Source organism: Cyprinus carpio, chromosome B19 (genome assembly GCF_018340385.1).
Source record: "Cyprinus carpio isolate SPL01 chromosome B19, ASM1834038v1, whole genome shotgun sequence".
NCBI lineage: Eukaryota > Metazoa > Chordata > Actinopteri > Cypriniformes > Cyprinidae > Cyprinus > Cyprinus carpio.
Genome location: NC_056615.1, coordinates 14,566,627 through 14,582,257, shown reverse-complemented (window position 1 = coordinate 14,582,257; position 15,631 = coordinate 14,566,627). Strand labels below are relative to the sequence as shown.

The window sequence follows — 15,631 nt, the reverse complement described above, 5'->3', positions numbered from 1 at the left end:
CGACACCCCTAATATACAGTATAAATACACAAACACACACACACACACACACACACACACACAGACACACACACACACACACACACACACACACACACACAGTTTAATTTAATTTAATTTAGTTTAATTTTTGAGTTATAAAGGCAACTTTGGATCCCTCCACAGAAAAGGAAATACCAGCAATCTTCAGTTTTCTTCAGTAGGTACCCAAGTCATTGCTGAATCTTTTCTTGGCCTTGGTCCGACGACTAACAGCGCTACTTTTTGTGAGCATCTTGTGCATCTTCACCCATCTATAGTAACATTGATTCGTCCCACTCAAGATCACCTCTCTATCATGAGCCTCACCTCTATCCATCTCCTGTCATTTTACCATCTAGATCAATACACCTGTTAGCTGCCATCAAACAAACGCACTGCATGTCTTTTGTCTTCTCATCATACAGTAAACCAGCTCTCACACAATCCTTTATCCTCTGTCTATTGCTTATACACTCTGGCATACTGCAGTCTTAAAACCCAGCAGCCTGCAAGGTCTTTGGCTCCAACTGCTACCTTGCATAATAGCCAAGAAATGTAAGCTTGTATAAGCATTTTGCTGTTCGGAGAGCACTTTAAGTTTTTATTGCATGTTGTGAGATCCCACCAAAGGCTCTGAGAGCTTCTCATTTTTCTTGGTGAATTCTACCGAACTGCAGGGGTGAGTGAAACTGAGCCAGGCCCATCATCCATCCCTCTCCTCCCACTCTCTTCCTCGTCCCTCTTTGCTTATTACTTCATTATCCCTCTCGTCTCTCATCCTTCTTTGAGTCACTGCACTTCTAGCAGAGAAGCCATGGCTCATCGGTATGCCTCTAATGCAGCTTATTACACCAGCACGCCTCCAACTGCATTGTGGGTGACTGCAATCCTTGTGGGGAACAGTCCGAGGATTAACCGAGGGGCAGGCCGAGGGGAAGCAGGGAGGGATGTAGAAGAACAATCGACTGAAAGTGTTTGTCGCCATTTGTATCACAGACTGACAACAGTGCTGAGTGGCCTAGAGTCTGGCTGACTACAGCGGATCGCATTAAATGGCCCTACAGTAAAGCAGCGGTGCCAGCGCTCCCAGTGTCACCACACACACACACACACACATTCATACACAGCGATCCCTCAGAGGGAAGCCGAGGCTGATGCTGAGTGGATTAACCATGCAACAAACGAATCTGTAGACAGACATTCCTGTACTGTTGGCTGAAAACAGGAAGCTGCTCAAAAATAAGGTGTTTGGCAAAGTCATATTAATTATCATTCTACCATACTGGTAAAGAATACATTTAAATGTGAACATATGGGTGATTCTACAACTACAGACACTTGTGGGCCTGTGGAAAAATTCCCTTTTCACACTCACTAGTTTAATTTATCTACTAACAAGGAATCACAAGAGAATTCTGTCATATTTTCTGAACAGGGCTGCAAATTGATTAAATATGATTAGTGGCATTTAAAATAAAAGTTATGCTTACATACTATATGTGTGTACTCTGTACATTGATTATGTATATATAAATACAAACACATATTTATATAAATTATATACAATTTATATTATATATAAATATAAATATTTTATTTATAAATCTAACATATTTTTCCTTAATATATACAAGTATGTGTGTATATTTATATATACATAATAAATATACACAGTGCACACACATATAGTGTTAACATAAACTTTTATTTTGAATATGATTAATCGCAATTAATCATTTGCAGCCATATTTCTGAATCAAAAAAAAAATTGAAGAAACAAAATGCATTCTGTGGTCGAAGTTACATTAAACAATTTTAAATATATTTGTTTTGCTATTGTGCATTTCATAGTTAGCACCCTGCATACACACAATAAATAATATTTTCATACTTTTTTGTTAATCATTTTTGCAACATAAATAAATTATTGCTATTTTATTAAGAAATTAATGCTTTTATTAAAAAAGGATGCATTCAGTTGATGAAACATGAAGGGGAAAAAACACCATATCATGGTTTCTACAAAAAATATTAAGCAGCACTGCAAAGCTGTTTTTAACATTGATAATAATAAGAAATATTACTTAAGTCATGAAAATGAAAATTCAGGTTTATAATCACAGGAATATGTTGCATTTTAAAATATATTCACATAGAAAACAGTTTTTTCAAATTGTAATAAAATCTAAAAAAAATTTACTGTCATTTTGGATCAAATAAATTCAGTTTCGGTGAGCATACAGTAAGATAATTACTTATAATAACAAATTTTTTTATAATGAAAATCTGGGTCTGCCAAAAGAGCAAACCAATAAAATGTAAATCTACAAAACATGGCAATATTGAAGACTTCTATTGAATAAAAATGGACATAAAAGTGCCTGTAGTAGAAGAAACAGAATATATGAATCACCAGTTTCATGACAAGTATTTGAATGTTTCCTAATGTTGAAAGTTATAAAAGCCTTTCATCTGTGTGGTAAAAGCCTTTTCAGAGAAAGCATTCTGTGACTCTCAGCATTACTTTAAAGGCCATTTTACCTTTCAACTATTTAAAAAAAACACTTGGCCACGAAGGAGACGTGAACTGATGAGTCAGGTGAGATGAAACTCTCCAGCATAATTAGCCTTTTGCTCTGTGTCAAGTCCACAGCTCCTTCAAAACGCATGGCTATGTTCATCCTCTTGACTCTTTTTTTCAGTTTATCTGGCCTGGAATGTCATTTTGCCCTCTTTTTAATCCTGTGTTTGTGAAAATACCTCTGGGGGCCTCGCCACCCGCCAACACGTAGCACGCTAGTGCAGTGAGGGGGAGCTACTAGCATAAGGGGATAAACAAGACACAAACAATTGCTTACTTTATGTTTCATTCTCATGTGTTGGCTGAGTCTTCTCACATGATCAGTAACATGGTCTGATGAATACATAATTCATCAACTGACCACATGAGTGGGTGAGCGTGTTACATTTACAGGAAACGTGTTCATGCAAGCTAGTCTCAGCTTTAAGCCTAAACTAAACACACATGCATTATACATATTTTGTATTCATCCTTACTTCATAGAAAGATTTATTTATTGAAGATCTATTAAAGATTTGACAACCATAGTTCTTAACTAATAGTTATTAAACTATGGAAAATAAAATAAAATTAAATTAAATACAGGTCTACTGAAAATATAATAAAAAATATAATCAGATTGTGTTAAAACAATTATTACATAAAAATATGTTAAACAAATATTTTAGAATATAAGTAATATATTGCAAATTTTGGCTGATTTGTTGAGAGAAAATATAATATATTATAATGATATATTTAGACAGATCAACCAGAATATATACACAATAAACCTATGATATTTGCTTTGCTATATACGGTAACACTTTAGTTTAGGGAACAATTTTCAATATTAACTAGTTGCTTATTAGCATGCATTTTACTAGCATATTGGCAGTTTATTAGTACTTATAAAGCACAAATTAATGAATTATTTTGCATTAACATATTTTAGATCCCTTAATCCAACAACCCCATATATAATGTACAATATTTGTTTGCAATAAATATATATGTGTGCTTGTTTATCTCTTGTAAATCATTTAGAACATTAAAAGCAACACTGCATATATTAGGCAGTTGTGGCCTAATAGTTAGAAAGTCAGACTTGTAACCTGAAGGATGCAGGTTCGATTCTCAGGTCCGGCAGGTATTGGCAGTGGGGGGAACTGAATGATCAGTGCTCTGTCCACCTTCCATACCACAACTGAGGTGAGACCCTTGAGCAAGGCACCGAACCCCCAACTGCTCCCCAGGCGCCGCAGCAATATGGCTGCCCACTGCTCTGGGTGTGTGTTCACTACTGTGTGTGTGTGCGCTTGGATGGGATAAATGCAGAGTAGAGTCCTGCAACAGGTCGGGTACCTGCAGATACCCGCATAAAAGTGGCTAAAACGGGTGGATTGTGACATTCCTAAAACCCATCACGTCACCACCACTGCGACAGTGCGACTTTTGCTGATGCTTCTCATAGCCTAGTAAGGCTATTGTTTGTGAGCGACAGGCTCAGATTGTATTTTTTCTTGTTTTGTTTTTTTCATTAATAGGTCTATTTGCGTATAGTTATCAGGTTCCATAGCCTATTTAGGTGCCAATGGTAGGCTACTTCAATGGCGCAAAACAAAGCGCACTTTAGCCTGTTTCATTAGCCCATTCATGACGCTGTTGTGATGTTGAGAGAGGTGCAAGATAAAAAATAAAGCACTTTAATTGGAATGATTTTAGCGTGTGTGATTTTTTCGCGGGCACGGATCGGGTAATGGGTCTGGGCGGGTGCGGATTTAATTTTGATATTATCACAGGTGACGGGTCGGATCTGGTGCTGAACTTTGCAGGTACGGGCAGGGGCAGGTCTCCAAAAATGGACCCGTGCAGGACTCTGATGCAGAGCACAAATTCAGAGTATGGGTCACCATACTTGGACACATCACGTCCTATCCTTTTTAAAAAAGAAATATAGCATTATATACATTATTTTTCTAAATTATTATTACTATTATTAATATTATTATTATAGATATTACTAATTACAATGGGTGCATACTGAGGGAAAAATGGCACTCTACACATCTGGGTGAACACACAGCGACCACATTTGTCCTGACTGTTTCACAACAATACAGGGCACTGTGTCAGCATTGAACACCTCCTTGTTTCCAGCTTGTAAAAAAGCAGTAACTACGCTCTCTGATAGATTCAGTGACGGCATGTGACGGGGGGCGGAGGGAGAGCTGTGGAGAATAAGCGCCTGACACGGACAGCTGGAACAGTGCAGCGTCAGAACCACAGGCCTGTCTTCTGTTTCCACAGTCGTTAAAAATTCATCTCCAGAAGGGGTCAGATGTCAGAGAAACAAGCAAACAAAAAATACCACAGCATTCATAATGCATTGTGAGACAGATCTTTGCCAATGACTACAGTTTCAAAATCGCTGTCATGAGAACAAGACAATTGCTTGATTGCCTATTTTTCCCTGAACCCGAAGTGCACAAACTGCACATTGATATCTCATGACAGCAAGTTTGTTCTGCATAACAAATTCAACAAATGAGCAAAATCAGTTTTCCACCGACTACATAACTCCTGTAAACAGACCAAAATGTAGACATGTCTACTGTAATGGACAAAACTTTTTTACATATTTAAAATACACAGTTTTTCTCTTAGAAAAATGACAAAAATATTGATGACTCATCCTGCACTTCACAAATTTTTGTCCAATCAGATGCTCTCTACAATTAGAATTCCCCACCCGCTAACCACCCATTACAACTCAACAGAAAGCAGAAAATCATAGCAGTTATGTAGCTAACTAAACCCTGGCCATTTTACTTTATTTTTTTCAACGGATTGGCGCTTCAATACATTACACCCAAACTTCCTGTTTAAATAGAAAATCAACTAATTAGAAAACTATGCTTGTTGGACCATAGCAACCATCTAAATCATCATGAAATAACCAACTGAGACATCTTCATCCACGGTATAAGGTTGAAATAGCCTTTTTCCAATTACATAAAGCCTCTTTAATCTACTCCAGTCAGGGCTACTACTTCCAAAATACCTTGATCTACTGGAGATCCTTTAAAATAAAATGAAAAACAAAAAAAGAATAATACATCCTCTACTCAGCTCACTAAGATTTTTCTTATCTACGTTCCTGAAAGTATGTTTATATCTATTTAATATAACTCTAAAATATGGCTAATAACTAGACTATAGCCATCCACCCTTTTAACTGAATAACAGGACTGAGCTGATATAGTAAAAGGCTGGATTGATTCACAGAGAGCCATGTGATCTATTTACAGTATGTTCATCTAAGCACAGAATGGAGTGTATAATCACTGAATCATTTCAGCAGTCATTCAACTGCTGCCCAGTCTTTCAAATCCATTAGTGAATCAAGAAGGAATAAATATGCCATAACAAGAGGCTAAGATTAGCAGAGCTAATGTCATATTTCATTCAGCCTGTAAGTGCAGTTTATGTAGGTGGATGATTACAGGATGGATGTAACACAGGGCACAGCTAAACAAACACTAGAACTGACTGTAAAACAGACAATCGCTCCTGCATCAGGCACGTGTTTGATGCTTCATTCGATGGAATCTGGTTAATTTGTTCTCAATTAAATCTAATATAAGAAGATATGTATAAAAGTATCTTCTAAACAGATATTACTCAACTATACAACCACGAAAGAATATCATGTTAAAAATCTACAGTTGCTGAATGTTGTGACAACAAAACCAGTGAATGTAAACATGCCTGAGTTTACATCAGACATTGGTGTATCACACTTTCTCATGATAATGCAACATTTTTCTCATTTTGTTTCCTTTCTTGTATTGCGGTGGTAAGGCACATGCTTTCGTAACATAATGGGTGAAAAGCTGCAAAAGTAATAAAACTGATTTGTGCAACTGTCTACTAAAAAAAAAAAGGGACAGGCAGAGGACTTGGCTACTGGATGCCATGTCCTCATTATCAGAGCTAGACTAACAGGATGTGGACATTGAGTCAGGTCAATGAAACTGACTTGAAGTGCCCTCCACTGCCTCCAGTGGTTATAAAACAACCCCTGTGGAAGAAATCCATTAAACTCAGCTAGGTCAGTGATTTGGTTGCTTTGAGATCCTAATTTTTATATTGGACATCATGTGATGACCCATCACAGTAATAAAATTGTTTTATTATATGAAGAAATGTCCTAAAAGCCATAGTTCACCACAAAATGAAAATTCTGTCATCATTTACTCCACGTTATGTTATTTCAAACATTCTATGACATTCTTTGCAACACAAACTGGGAAACACAAACTGCTAACTTTACAGTACCACAAACTGCACCCACCCACCAGATTAGATACCATACTGAATTTCGCACAGATTAAAATGAGGCTGTGAGGGATAGACTTGCAGTCTTTAAAAAGGCATGCACTGTAAAGGTAGATGATTTCACAACACACAAAATTGTAGGGGGTTTTAGTCTTCTGAAGGTTTTTGTCCGAAAGATCACAACAATCATGTTAATAAACACAGAAACAGACTTCAGATGCACTATACTTTTATCCTTTAAAAATCCTCATTTTCATTTCTGTCAAAATTATGGCACTGACTGAATAAGATCAATATGTGGGGATGTTATGCAACTTGCCCACAGATGTACAGACTTGGACATTATCAACATTTTTTGACCATCCTTTTTTTTATATATTTATTATGACAGGACAGTGTAGACATAACAGGAAGTGAAGTGGAAAAGAGAAAGCGGGGTAGGATCGGAAAAGGTTCTCGAGCCGGGATTCGAACTCGGGACACCCATAGCACAATGGCGCTATATGTCCGTGCGCTGCCCATGAGGCTACTGGCGCGGACTGACCGTCCTTTTAAAAGTTAAAAGTCAAGCCTATTCATTTTGCTATGCTAAACAACAGCCATTATTTTTTGCATTTTATTACCTGAATTTAGGTAATGAACCCCATCTAAACAGACCCGTTTGGCAAGCACAATGCTAAGTCATTAATCAAAAAAACATGCAGATGGAAAATTATAAATAATACAAGCCTAATTTACTGCATGAAATTGAAAAAAGATGAATCAGGGAATTATGCTGTGATTATTTTGAAACTGATGAACCTGTAATCGTCAGAGTAAATGGAGGGAAGGGTCTTTGAGAGTGCTGTTATTCCACACAGCCACTAGAGCTGCTCGCACAAGAGCCTCTTACAGCAACTCTACATTAATTACTCTTTGAAATGCTTTAATATGGAAACGATCCACTTAATGAGTGGCTAAGAAATATTATGAGCAAGAGAGAAAATGTTCAGTGTGATGAATGACGGACACTTCTATTCAACGACAAGCTAGTCTAGCCTGGTTAATAATGGACAATGTTTTACCACAAATCAGTCCCTTTCTCAAGTCTGAACACAGACTGTTATTTCCTCTGTGTCTGCAGAAAAACCATGTGGCCTGGGTTCAAAATTCCCTGACTCATGAAAAAGTCTTTCTTTGTTAAGCTAACGACCAGGGCAGTTCAGTTGAGCTGACAGTTAACCCAGCCGGCACAATGCCATTTTACAAAAGCCTGCCAATTTCTGGTTGCTCCACGTGCTACAGTACTACGCTTTATTTAATAATATTTAGTTCATGACTATTTATGAAAGAACAGCTAAATGACACTTCTGTTATACCAGATTGATCTAAATACCAGTTACGAACCATATGTTCAAATGCACCGTCACACATTTATCATTCAGCAGCTGTGAAGACCTATATTTCACGTTTATAATTAGCAACCAGATCCAAGATTTCAAACGGAGAGTAGCATTGGGATGTGATCTGATTAAGGGACTCTAAGAATACAATACTTCAAGAGCAAAAAGAAGTACAAACTGTGCGTAATGGACCTTTTAATTCAGCTAATACCAGCACACGACTGCTCAATGAAATTCAGCTCGTGTGAGGGAGATTAGCAAGCAAACATCACGTTTACCAATTGAGAGAAGGAGGACAAAAGGAGAACCGGTCCAGCACTGATTAAGAGTATTAATGGGACTGATCCAACCAGGGGAATGTTTGTTTTCAAGCGCTTTCCACATCTCCATCCAGCTTCCGATCAGAGTTAATAGCCAGAGCTGTAAACACATTTCCAGCAACTCAAACAGTCAGCAGTGATTTTCATGATATCGCAACTAATCAATGACAACAGTCCTAGTCCACAGCTGTGCTATTATTTGGCCAAATCAAAGATAAGTGATTTAAATGCTGGCTAATAGAATTGATCTGAACTCTAATTGGCTGTAAAATGCATTTCTGAGAAGTTAACATCGTAAAAATCCCCTTTCAAACAATGTGATTCTGTAGCCTCCTTCAAAACACAAGACATCGATAGACAGACTGTAATTACCTTCATGCTTCACCTTGGAAAAAGTTGCGAACACAGTGGTTATCCATGTTCTCATGGGAGCGTGACTTGATCATAGTCTAGAGGAGCGGGGATTGAGAAGCATGGGGACAGACAGTGTGGTATGAAAAGTTACAGCAAGGAGAGCCAGCGAGGCATGTGAGGACAGAAGCTATATGTGTTCATCTCCCTGCAGGCATGAGTGGGCCTCTGGATGTCAGTTTATGGTTCTGTCTGCTCATTATCTAAATAGCACTAACATAGGCGGGCAAAACAGAGAATTGCTCTTGCTAGATAAGGAGATAATCAATAAAAAAGGCATCAGTGGCCACAATAGATTCAATTATGACTATGCTATTAGACAAGATGAACAACAGGAACTCAATAACAAGATGCAGGTGATCTCTTAACAAGTCTGTTTAAGAAAATTTAAGAGTGTCCATGAGAAAGAAAAGAAAAATCTTTTAAAAGGAATGAAAAATATAAAATACAAATGTACTCTTTGTATTCATCTTTGTTTTAGAATGTTTTGTTTATGCTATTGAGTATACCTTAATCATTATTTATTTTTTCAAGGTAAAGGAGTGAAAATGTATCATGATCATGATGTAACATTTGTCATTTAAAAAACTTTTAAAAAAAAGTTGATACAAGAACTATTAAAGTATTTAAGTTATTTTAAACCTTAAAAACTTAAAAAAAAATTGAAATGTTGCCTTGGTAGGCTAATTTTTTTTTACTTCAGTTTAAACTAAATTGAAAATGTAATTTTAGTTTAAACTAAAGTATAAGAATTACTAGAACTAAAACTGTTCAATAGAAATATTTAAAAAACAAAAACAAATAAAAATTTCAACCACACATAACTAATAATTAAAATTTCAAAATAAAACCTAATTTTAAAATATAATAAATACTATGATAATATTTCAATAATACTAAAATCTCATGAAATGGAAATAGTGAAAGATCTTTTCTTCTGTTTTTGTGACGTACATCCGAATGAAATGGATTATCGAAAAAGAAAAACAATGTTGAGCAGGAACTGGTTCTAGCCATCGATTGTTGATTGGATGGAGGCAGAGCTGAATGCTTGGTGGGGTTTAAACAGACAACTTAATTGGGGAAGTCTTCGAAACATCACCAGAGAGATGTCAGTTGCTTCACTGTAAGGTTTTTTGTTTTATTACATTTTAATTAAAAAAAAAAAAAAACATACTGTATGTATGGATGAATTGTTCACAATAAGATCAATAAGATGCATTTAAAAAATAGACAGGGTGAAATTCCATTTCATGCTGACTTTAAATGTCACATAATTGACCCATTAATACAGTTAAAGACCAGCAATAAACTTACTTTTATGGGAGCAGAGCTGAACTGAATTTTCCTTTTTTGTGGAATATCCTCCTTTTCCTCCTCTGGAAGACCGGGAATCTCCGTAATCTCTGATCCTGGGTCATAGGAAAGCTCATCATCATATAGGTCATCCTCTGGGTCAGTGCAGCTCTCCCCCCAGCCCTGGTAGCAAGCATCTCCATCGGCATTGAAAATAACTCTCTCATTGCCACAGTATTCCTCACTGGGTTCTCCAATTTGATCCTCTGTAATCCGGCTAGACTCCTCTTTCACATGACCGTCTGTGTCCTCGTGGACCTTGGTAGCTGTAGACTCATGTGAATTTCCTGCAGCGTCATTGACGTGAGTCTCTGCTGAAGAACTGTCTATGGCCTTGGTTGAGTGTACCTCATCTTTTGGTTTGGGCTCACTGGATCCATCAACCAAGTCAGGGGTTTCCTGGGGCTTCTTCTCATCGGGTTTCACCTGGTCCACAGCCTCCGACAGAGGACTAGGACTGAGAAGATCTTCTGAAGATGAAGAAACCGGCAGATTGTGCTTGCTACCCACTCGTGTCCTGTAAAAGCCACGTGACGGAGACTGTCGCGCACTGGTATCATCCTCGCTGGCCTCCCCATGTTTTTGTAAGCCATCTGGGGAGTACAGCCCTCTTCCGCCTCCTTGGCCTCTTCTGAAAGTACCACCGGAGCCCTGTTGGTCTATATTTTCGAACACAGCACTGAGCTGACTCACAGTGGGAGATGAGGCCTCTGTCCTGGAGCAAAGACTATCCAAAGAGTCCGTACTGCCTCGGTTTGAACGCGCCCCCCGCCAGTCATCCAAATGCTCATGAGAACCCCTCTTGTCCCGGCCGTAAGAGTACACGGGTGACTGTGAAGCATCTCTGGAGCTCTGCTCAAAGAGTTTCCTTGTTTCAGAGAATTTTGTGTTATGTGGGCCACCGGCAGTCCGCTCTCCAGTCCCTTGCTGGAAATTGACCTCTGACCCATCTGCCCTGTTGATGAAGTTTGTTGGCTTGTTGAGTTTCTGTGGGGAGGTCTCTTCCCTTGATCGTCTGTTGGACCCAGTGTTCTCAGTCCCCATTTGCATGAACATGTTCTTGATGCGACTAACATGGGCCCCATATTGCCGCCCTCGAGGCTGCCTGACCCCCTCCTGGTCCTTGGGTTTGGGGTCTCCATCTTGTCTCGGTTGGTCAAACGCCTTCTTTAGAGCCTGGAACTCCGTCCTGTAGGCATTCCGGTGCGGGGAAGCACTCCTCAGGGTATTCCTCTCTGCCGAGGCCTCCATCTTCAACATCTTAGCCTCGACAATGGAGGTCTTCTCAAATATACAGTAACATTCCTTCAGGTTGTTTGTTGGGTGCAATCACATTTTGTTGGGGATTCCTGAAAACATAAAGTGGAAACTTGTCATTGTGACCCTATAGAGTAAATTAAATTATAAGGTAATACGTTTTTGAAAGCAGTCTCATGTTCAATAAGTCTCCATTTATTTGATCGAAAATACTGTAAAAGCAGAAATACTGTGAAATATTATTGCAATTAAAAATGTTTTCTATTTTAATACAGTATATTTTCTAATGTAATTTATTCCTGTGATGGCAAAGCTGATTTTTTAGCAGTCATTACTCCATTCTTCAGTGTCCCACCATCCTTTCAGAATATACATAAAACTACATATATAGAAGCTTCTTAAGCCAATAAAAGATCTAATGATCTACCTGTGCATATAATCACAGAAATATAACTTTTTTTGTCAAGCCAGATTATTAGAAACTACTCCATTGACCCCTATTGTTTGTAATAAATTTGCTAAGATAAGAAACTACAGTAATGAACTTCTTATAAAAAGCTGAATTCACTGTGCTCAAAACACATCCTTTTATATCAGGAACTTTAATACCCACTTATATTTTATTGTGCAAACACACTAAGAAAAAAAAGAGTCTAAAAATAAGTCTCACAACAAGCTGCAGCCTTGGCAAAGAAATATGCAGTTGATAGAATGACCTGAGACAGAAAGCTCAAGAGTCCAGATAGATGCTCAGCCAAAGAAAAGAGTGTGTCAGAGGAATTGACTGACTTTAAGATAAGATACAGTATAAGAACAGGTTTGAGGTACCATGGTAAGATTAAAATAACATCCATATTGAGAGTGTTTGGATGGATGCTCAGATAATCTGGTTTGATCAGCAGCTCATCAATCAGTCAGTCATGCTGCTGACTAATCAAAAATGAATCTAAATCGAAGTGTCTAATATGATGTAAAGCATTTACATTGAAAATGTGTAGTGGGCTTATTTGGTACAGGTGGGCACACACCTTATAAGCACACTTTGAATTTTGGATTTAAATTTCGTTAGTGATTTGATGAGACACGAATCTCCCACTTTACAGTAATTCTGTTCACACATCTACACAAAAACATGTCAAACTTAGTTTTGGGTTGGCTTAATGGAGTCACTTCCCCAAATTCGCTGTTTCAATAGCCTACTGAACAGCAGCACGACAGATGAAAACAACATCTCTAAAGCAACTCTGCACATCGGTTTGTAAACAACAGCTCAAAAGGGGCTCAGATGCTGGAGGGTGCCTTTGCACTGGCTCTTAAGAGTCCACCGCCCTGGTTCTTGAATATTATGCGTGATCATCACTTTGCCATAAAGGCCGACGGAGCACTCAATTTCAGCGCTATGTTGTTGATGCACCGATGTTTTCGACGCAGATCTCGATGTGACTCACAGATTAGATTGGCTTTCCATCACCCAACGTGTGCCGCAGACAGGCGCTGCATTTTACTCTGCCAGGATGTGTTTAAAATCCACCCCACATATCACGAATTAACATTTTATATCGATAATAAAAGCACGGTAAGGCAGATGCACATTTCAGACCAACACAAGGACAAAATATAACTGTGCGCGCTACATGCGTGATATAAAACAGTTGTTGTTGGTTAAATAACAGCGCACTTTTAACTCTCACAGCATGCATAACGCAAATAAATGTGAAACACATTTTGTGGCAAATATAAATATGCATTTAGCAAAAGTGCGACCATTGCGCTATTCAAAGATGATGAACAACCAACCCTTACGCGCATCACATCACATCGCCTGCATCACTGACAGCTCCATCCTACAAACCCAGTATCCAGGAACATTCCAAAAATACAGACCTAGCTCATTCCAGCGAGTGTGTTTAGCCACAGCTAGCAAAACATCGCTCAAAAACACGAAGCAGAAGTGACACAAGTATTGCTTAACTCCCTTGTTGCTGCTCCAAAACAAGTCACTTACCTACGTATTCAAATGTACCCCAGGAATAAATGTGTCCTCGCTTTAAATCATTAACCAAAGGGGAATGACATTGAACAACATTTTAATTCAGCTCCTCTATTAGCATCAAACTGCCATGCTGAACTTCACCAGACAATTGACACAATATGACATACAAGCCGGGCTTTACACACAAACACACACACACGAGCGCGCAGCTAGACAACGCCATTGCAGGCGAGGGGTGATGCCGCCATTCCCTTAGTAGGGGTGTTGATACGTTACACCATTCAGAGTCAAACTATCACTCAAACGAAACCAGTTCTGTATTTCTAAATTTATTTACCGAAACGAATTGAATTACTTGCCTGTGTGCTATTTTTATAAGAGCTTCAACAGCGTGACAGGTGTATAACCTTAATTTTAAGAATGGTTTGGTCCAATAATCTGTGAAGAGAGGGAACGAGCAAACTGCAGCCTAGCAAAGGAATGTAAGTAATTAAAATCGCAGCATAATAACTACAGTGGTTGAGTTAGAGGCCACGTGGTGACAAGAAAGATAATTGAATACTATCTATAATGTGATCAGTTGATCAAACAGCCAACAATTAGACGGTTGGCATTGAGTTTTTACATGGAATTTGGGAACAGAATTCAGGGAATATATATAAATAATTAAACTTTTTTATTTATTTATTTTTCGTTGACATATTTCATGTTTGATTTCATTATTTTAATATTTCTAATATTTACCATTTTAAAATGTAAAACATTTTTAATAATTAATTAAACAAAATCTATCGATAATAATTAATATTCACAACATTCTGTTTTTTTTTATAAATACATTATGCACTTTTTACTTCAGATACAGCATCTGTGCCGCCTTTGAAGCATAAGGATAGTGACAAAGTCATAAAGTAATAAAAATATTAATATAAAAATAATGAATTATTCAGAGAATGAGAAAAACAGGATTTCTAATACGCTATTCTAAGACTGATTTTACAAGGTTTAGGCTAGTGATGTTTACTGCATACTAGGCCCAAATGGAATTATTATTATTATTATTTTTTTTACTTCTTGTTTGTTTCATTAAGCCAATGTTGAATCCCAATCCTATTTCTCTGATTTTGTGCCCTTTAACCCAAAGACTGCCAAGGAAATTTAATAAAAACCGCTGAACTGTGTTGCGGGCAGCACAATAGACAAAGCAGTTTTTATACTATTTACTGCATATCACTTGATCCCCTTGTATTTCTGTCAGCGGATGTCTGGAGATGTTGCTTAGCAACCTAAAACATTGATGGCACAGGATGAAGCCTAGTAGCACTTTTTTCGTAAGGTACAAAAAACGCTAAAGACCCAACAGAAGGTTTGTATCACTCGTGGTGCTCACTATAAGCTGTCCAGCTGTGCAGCGTTGTGCACAGTGCAAATGGCCATGATGACCATCTGCGTGCTCAGCCTCTCCATGGGGGGTTGGATGCATTTTAATAGACCTTATCTCATTGTCATCTTTAGAGCTTATGGGGCATGATGGATGGGGGAGGGAGGAGCCTCCTGTGCATTATCCTTAGAGAGGGGTTGTGTTTGTGTTTTACAGCACTACATTTGCACTACATGCTAAAACCAAATATTTAAATAAATCACATTTCAGTGGTCATGCTACATGTATACATAAGTCAGCAATTTTCAAATTGAAAGTAAAAAAATTAAAGTGGTGTCAGTCACAAACAGCAAAACTTATTGCACTTTTTCAGCCACTTTAAATTTGATAATAAAATGCAAAAATAATAAATTATTTTTATAATATGTGACCCTGGACAACAAAAGCAGTCATAAGGATCTTTTTTTCAATTGAGATTTATTAGAATAGGATCATTTTTGGCCGAGATACAACTATTTGATTATCTGGAATCTGAGGGTGCAAAAAAATCTAAATACTGAGAAAATCGCCTTTACTGTAAAGTTGTCCAAATGAAGTTCTTAGCAATAC

General features: G+C 37.8%; 1 protein-coding gene across 10 annotated transcripts in view; it reads right to left on the bottom strand.

The window, feature by feature from the left end:
• LOC109103048 (neurabin-1-like) overlaps nucleotides 1-15,631 on the bottom strand; it is a 52,141-nt gene that overhangs the window by 33,903 nt on the left and 2,607 nt on the right. For 3 of the 10 annotated variants that reach the window (XM_042744870.1, XM_042744875.1, XM_042744877.1), the window contains exons 1-2: nucleotides 13,654-13,884; nucleotides 10,353-11,740 (exon numbers count right to left, since the gene is read on the bottom strand). In XM_042744870.1, coding sequence (XP_042600804.1) covers nucleotides 10,353-11,651 — 1,299 coding nt within the window. In that variant the 5' untranslated portion in view covers nucleotides 11,652-11,740; nucleotides 13,654-13,884. Of the gene's footprint in view, nucleotides 1-10,352; nucleotides 11,741-13,445; nucleotides 13,634-13,653; nucleotides 13,885-15,631 lie in introns of those variants that run through there. The other 7 variants (XM_042744876.1, XM_042744878.1, XM_042744879.1 and 4 more) reach the window with 5 other exon arrangements.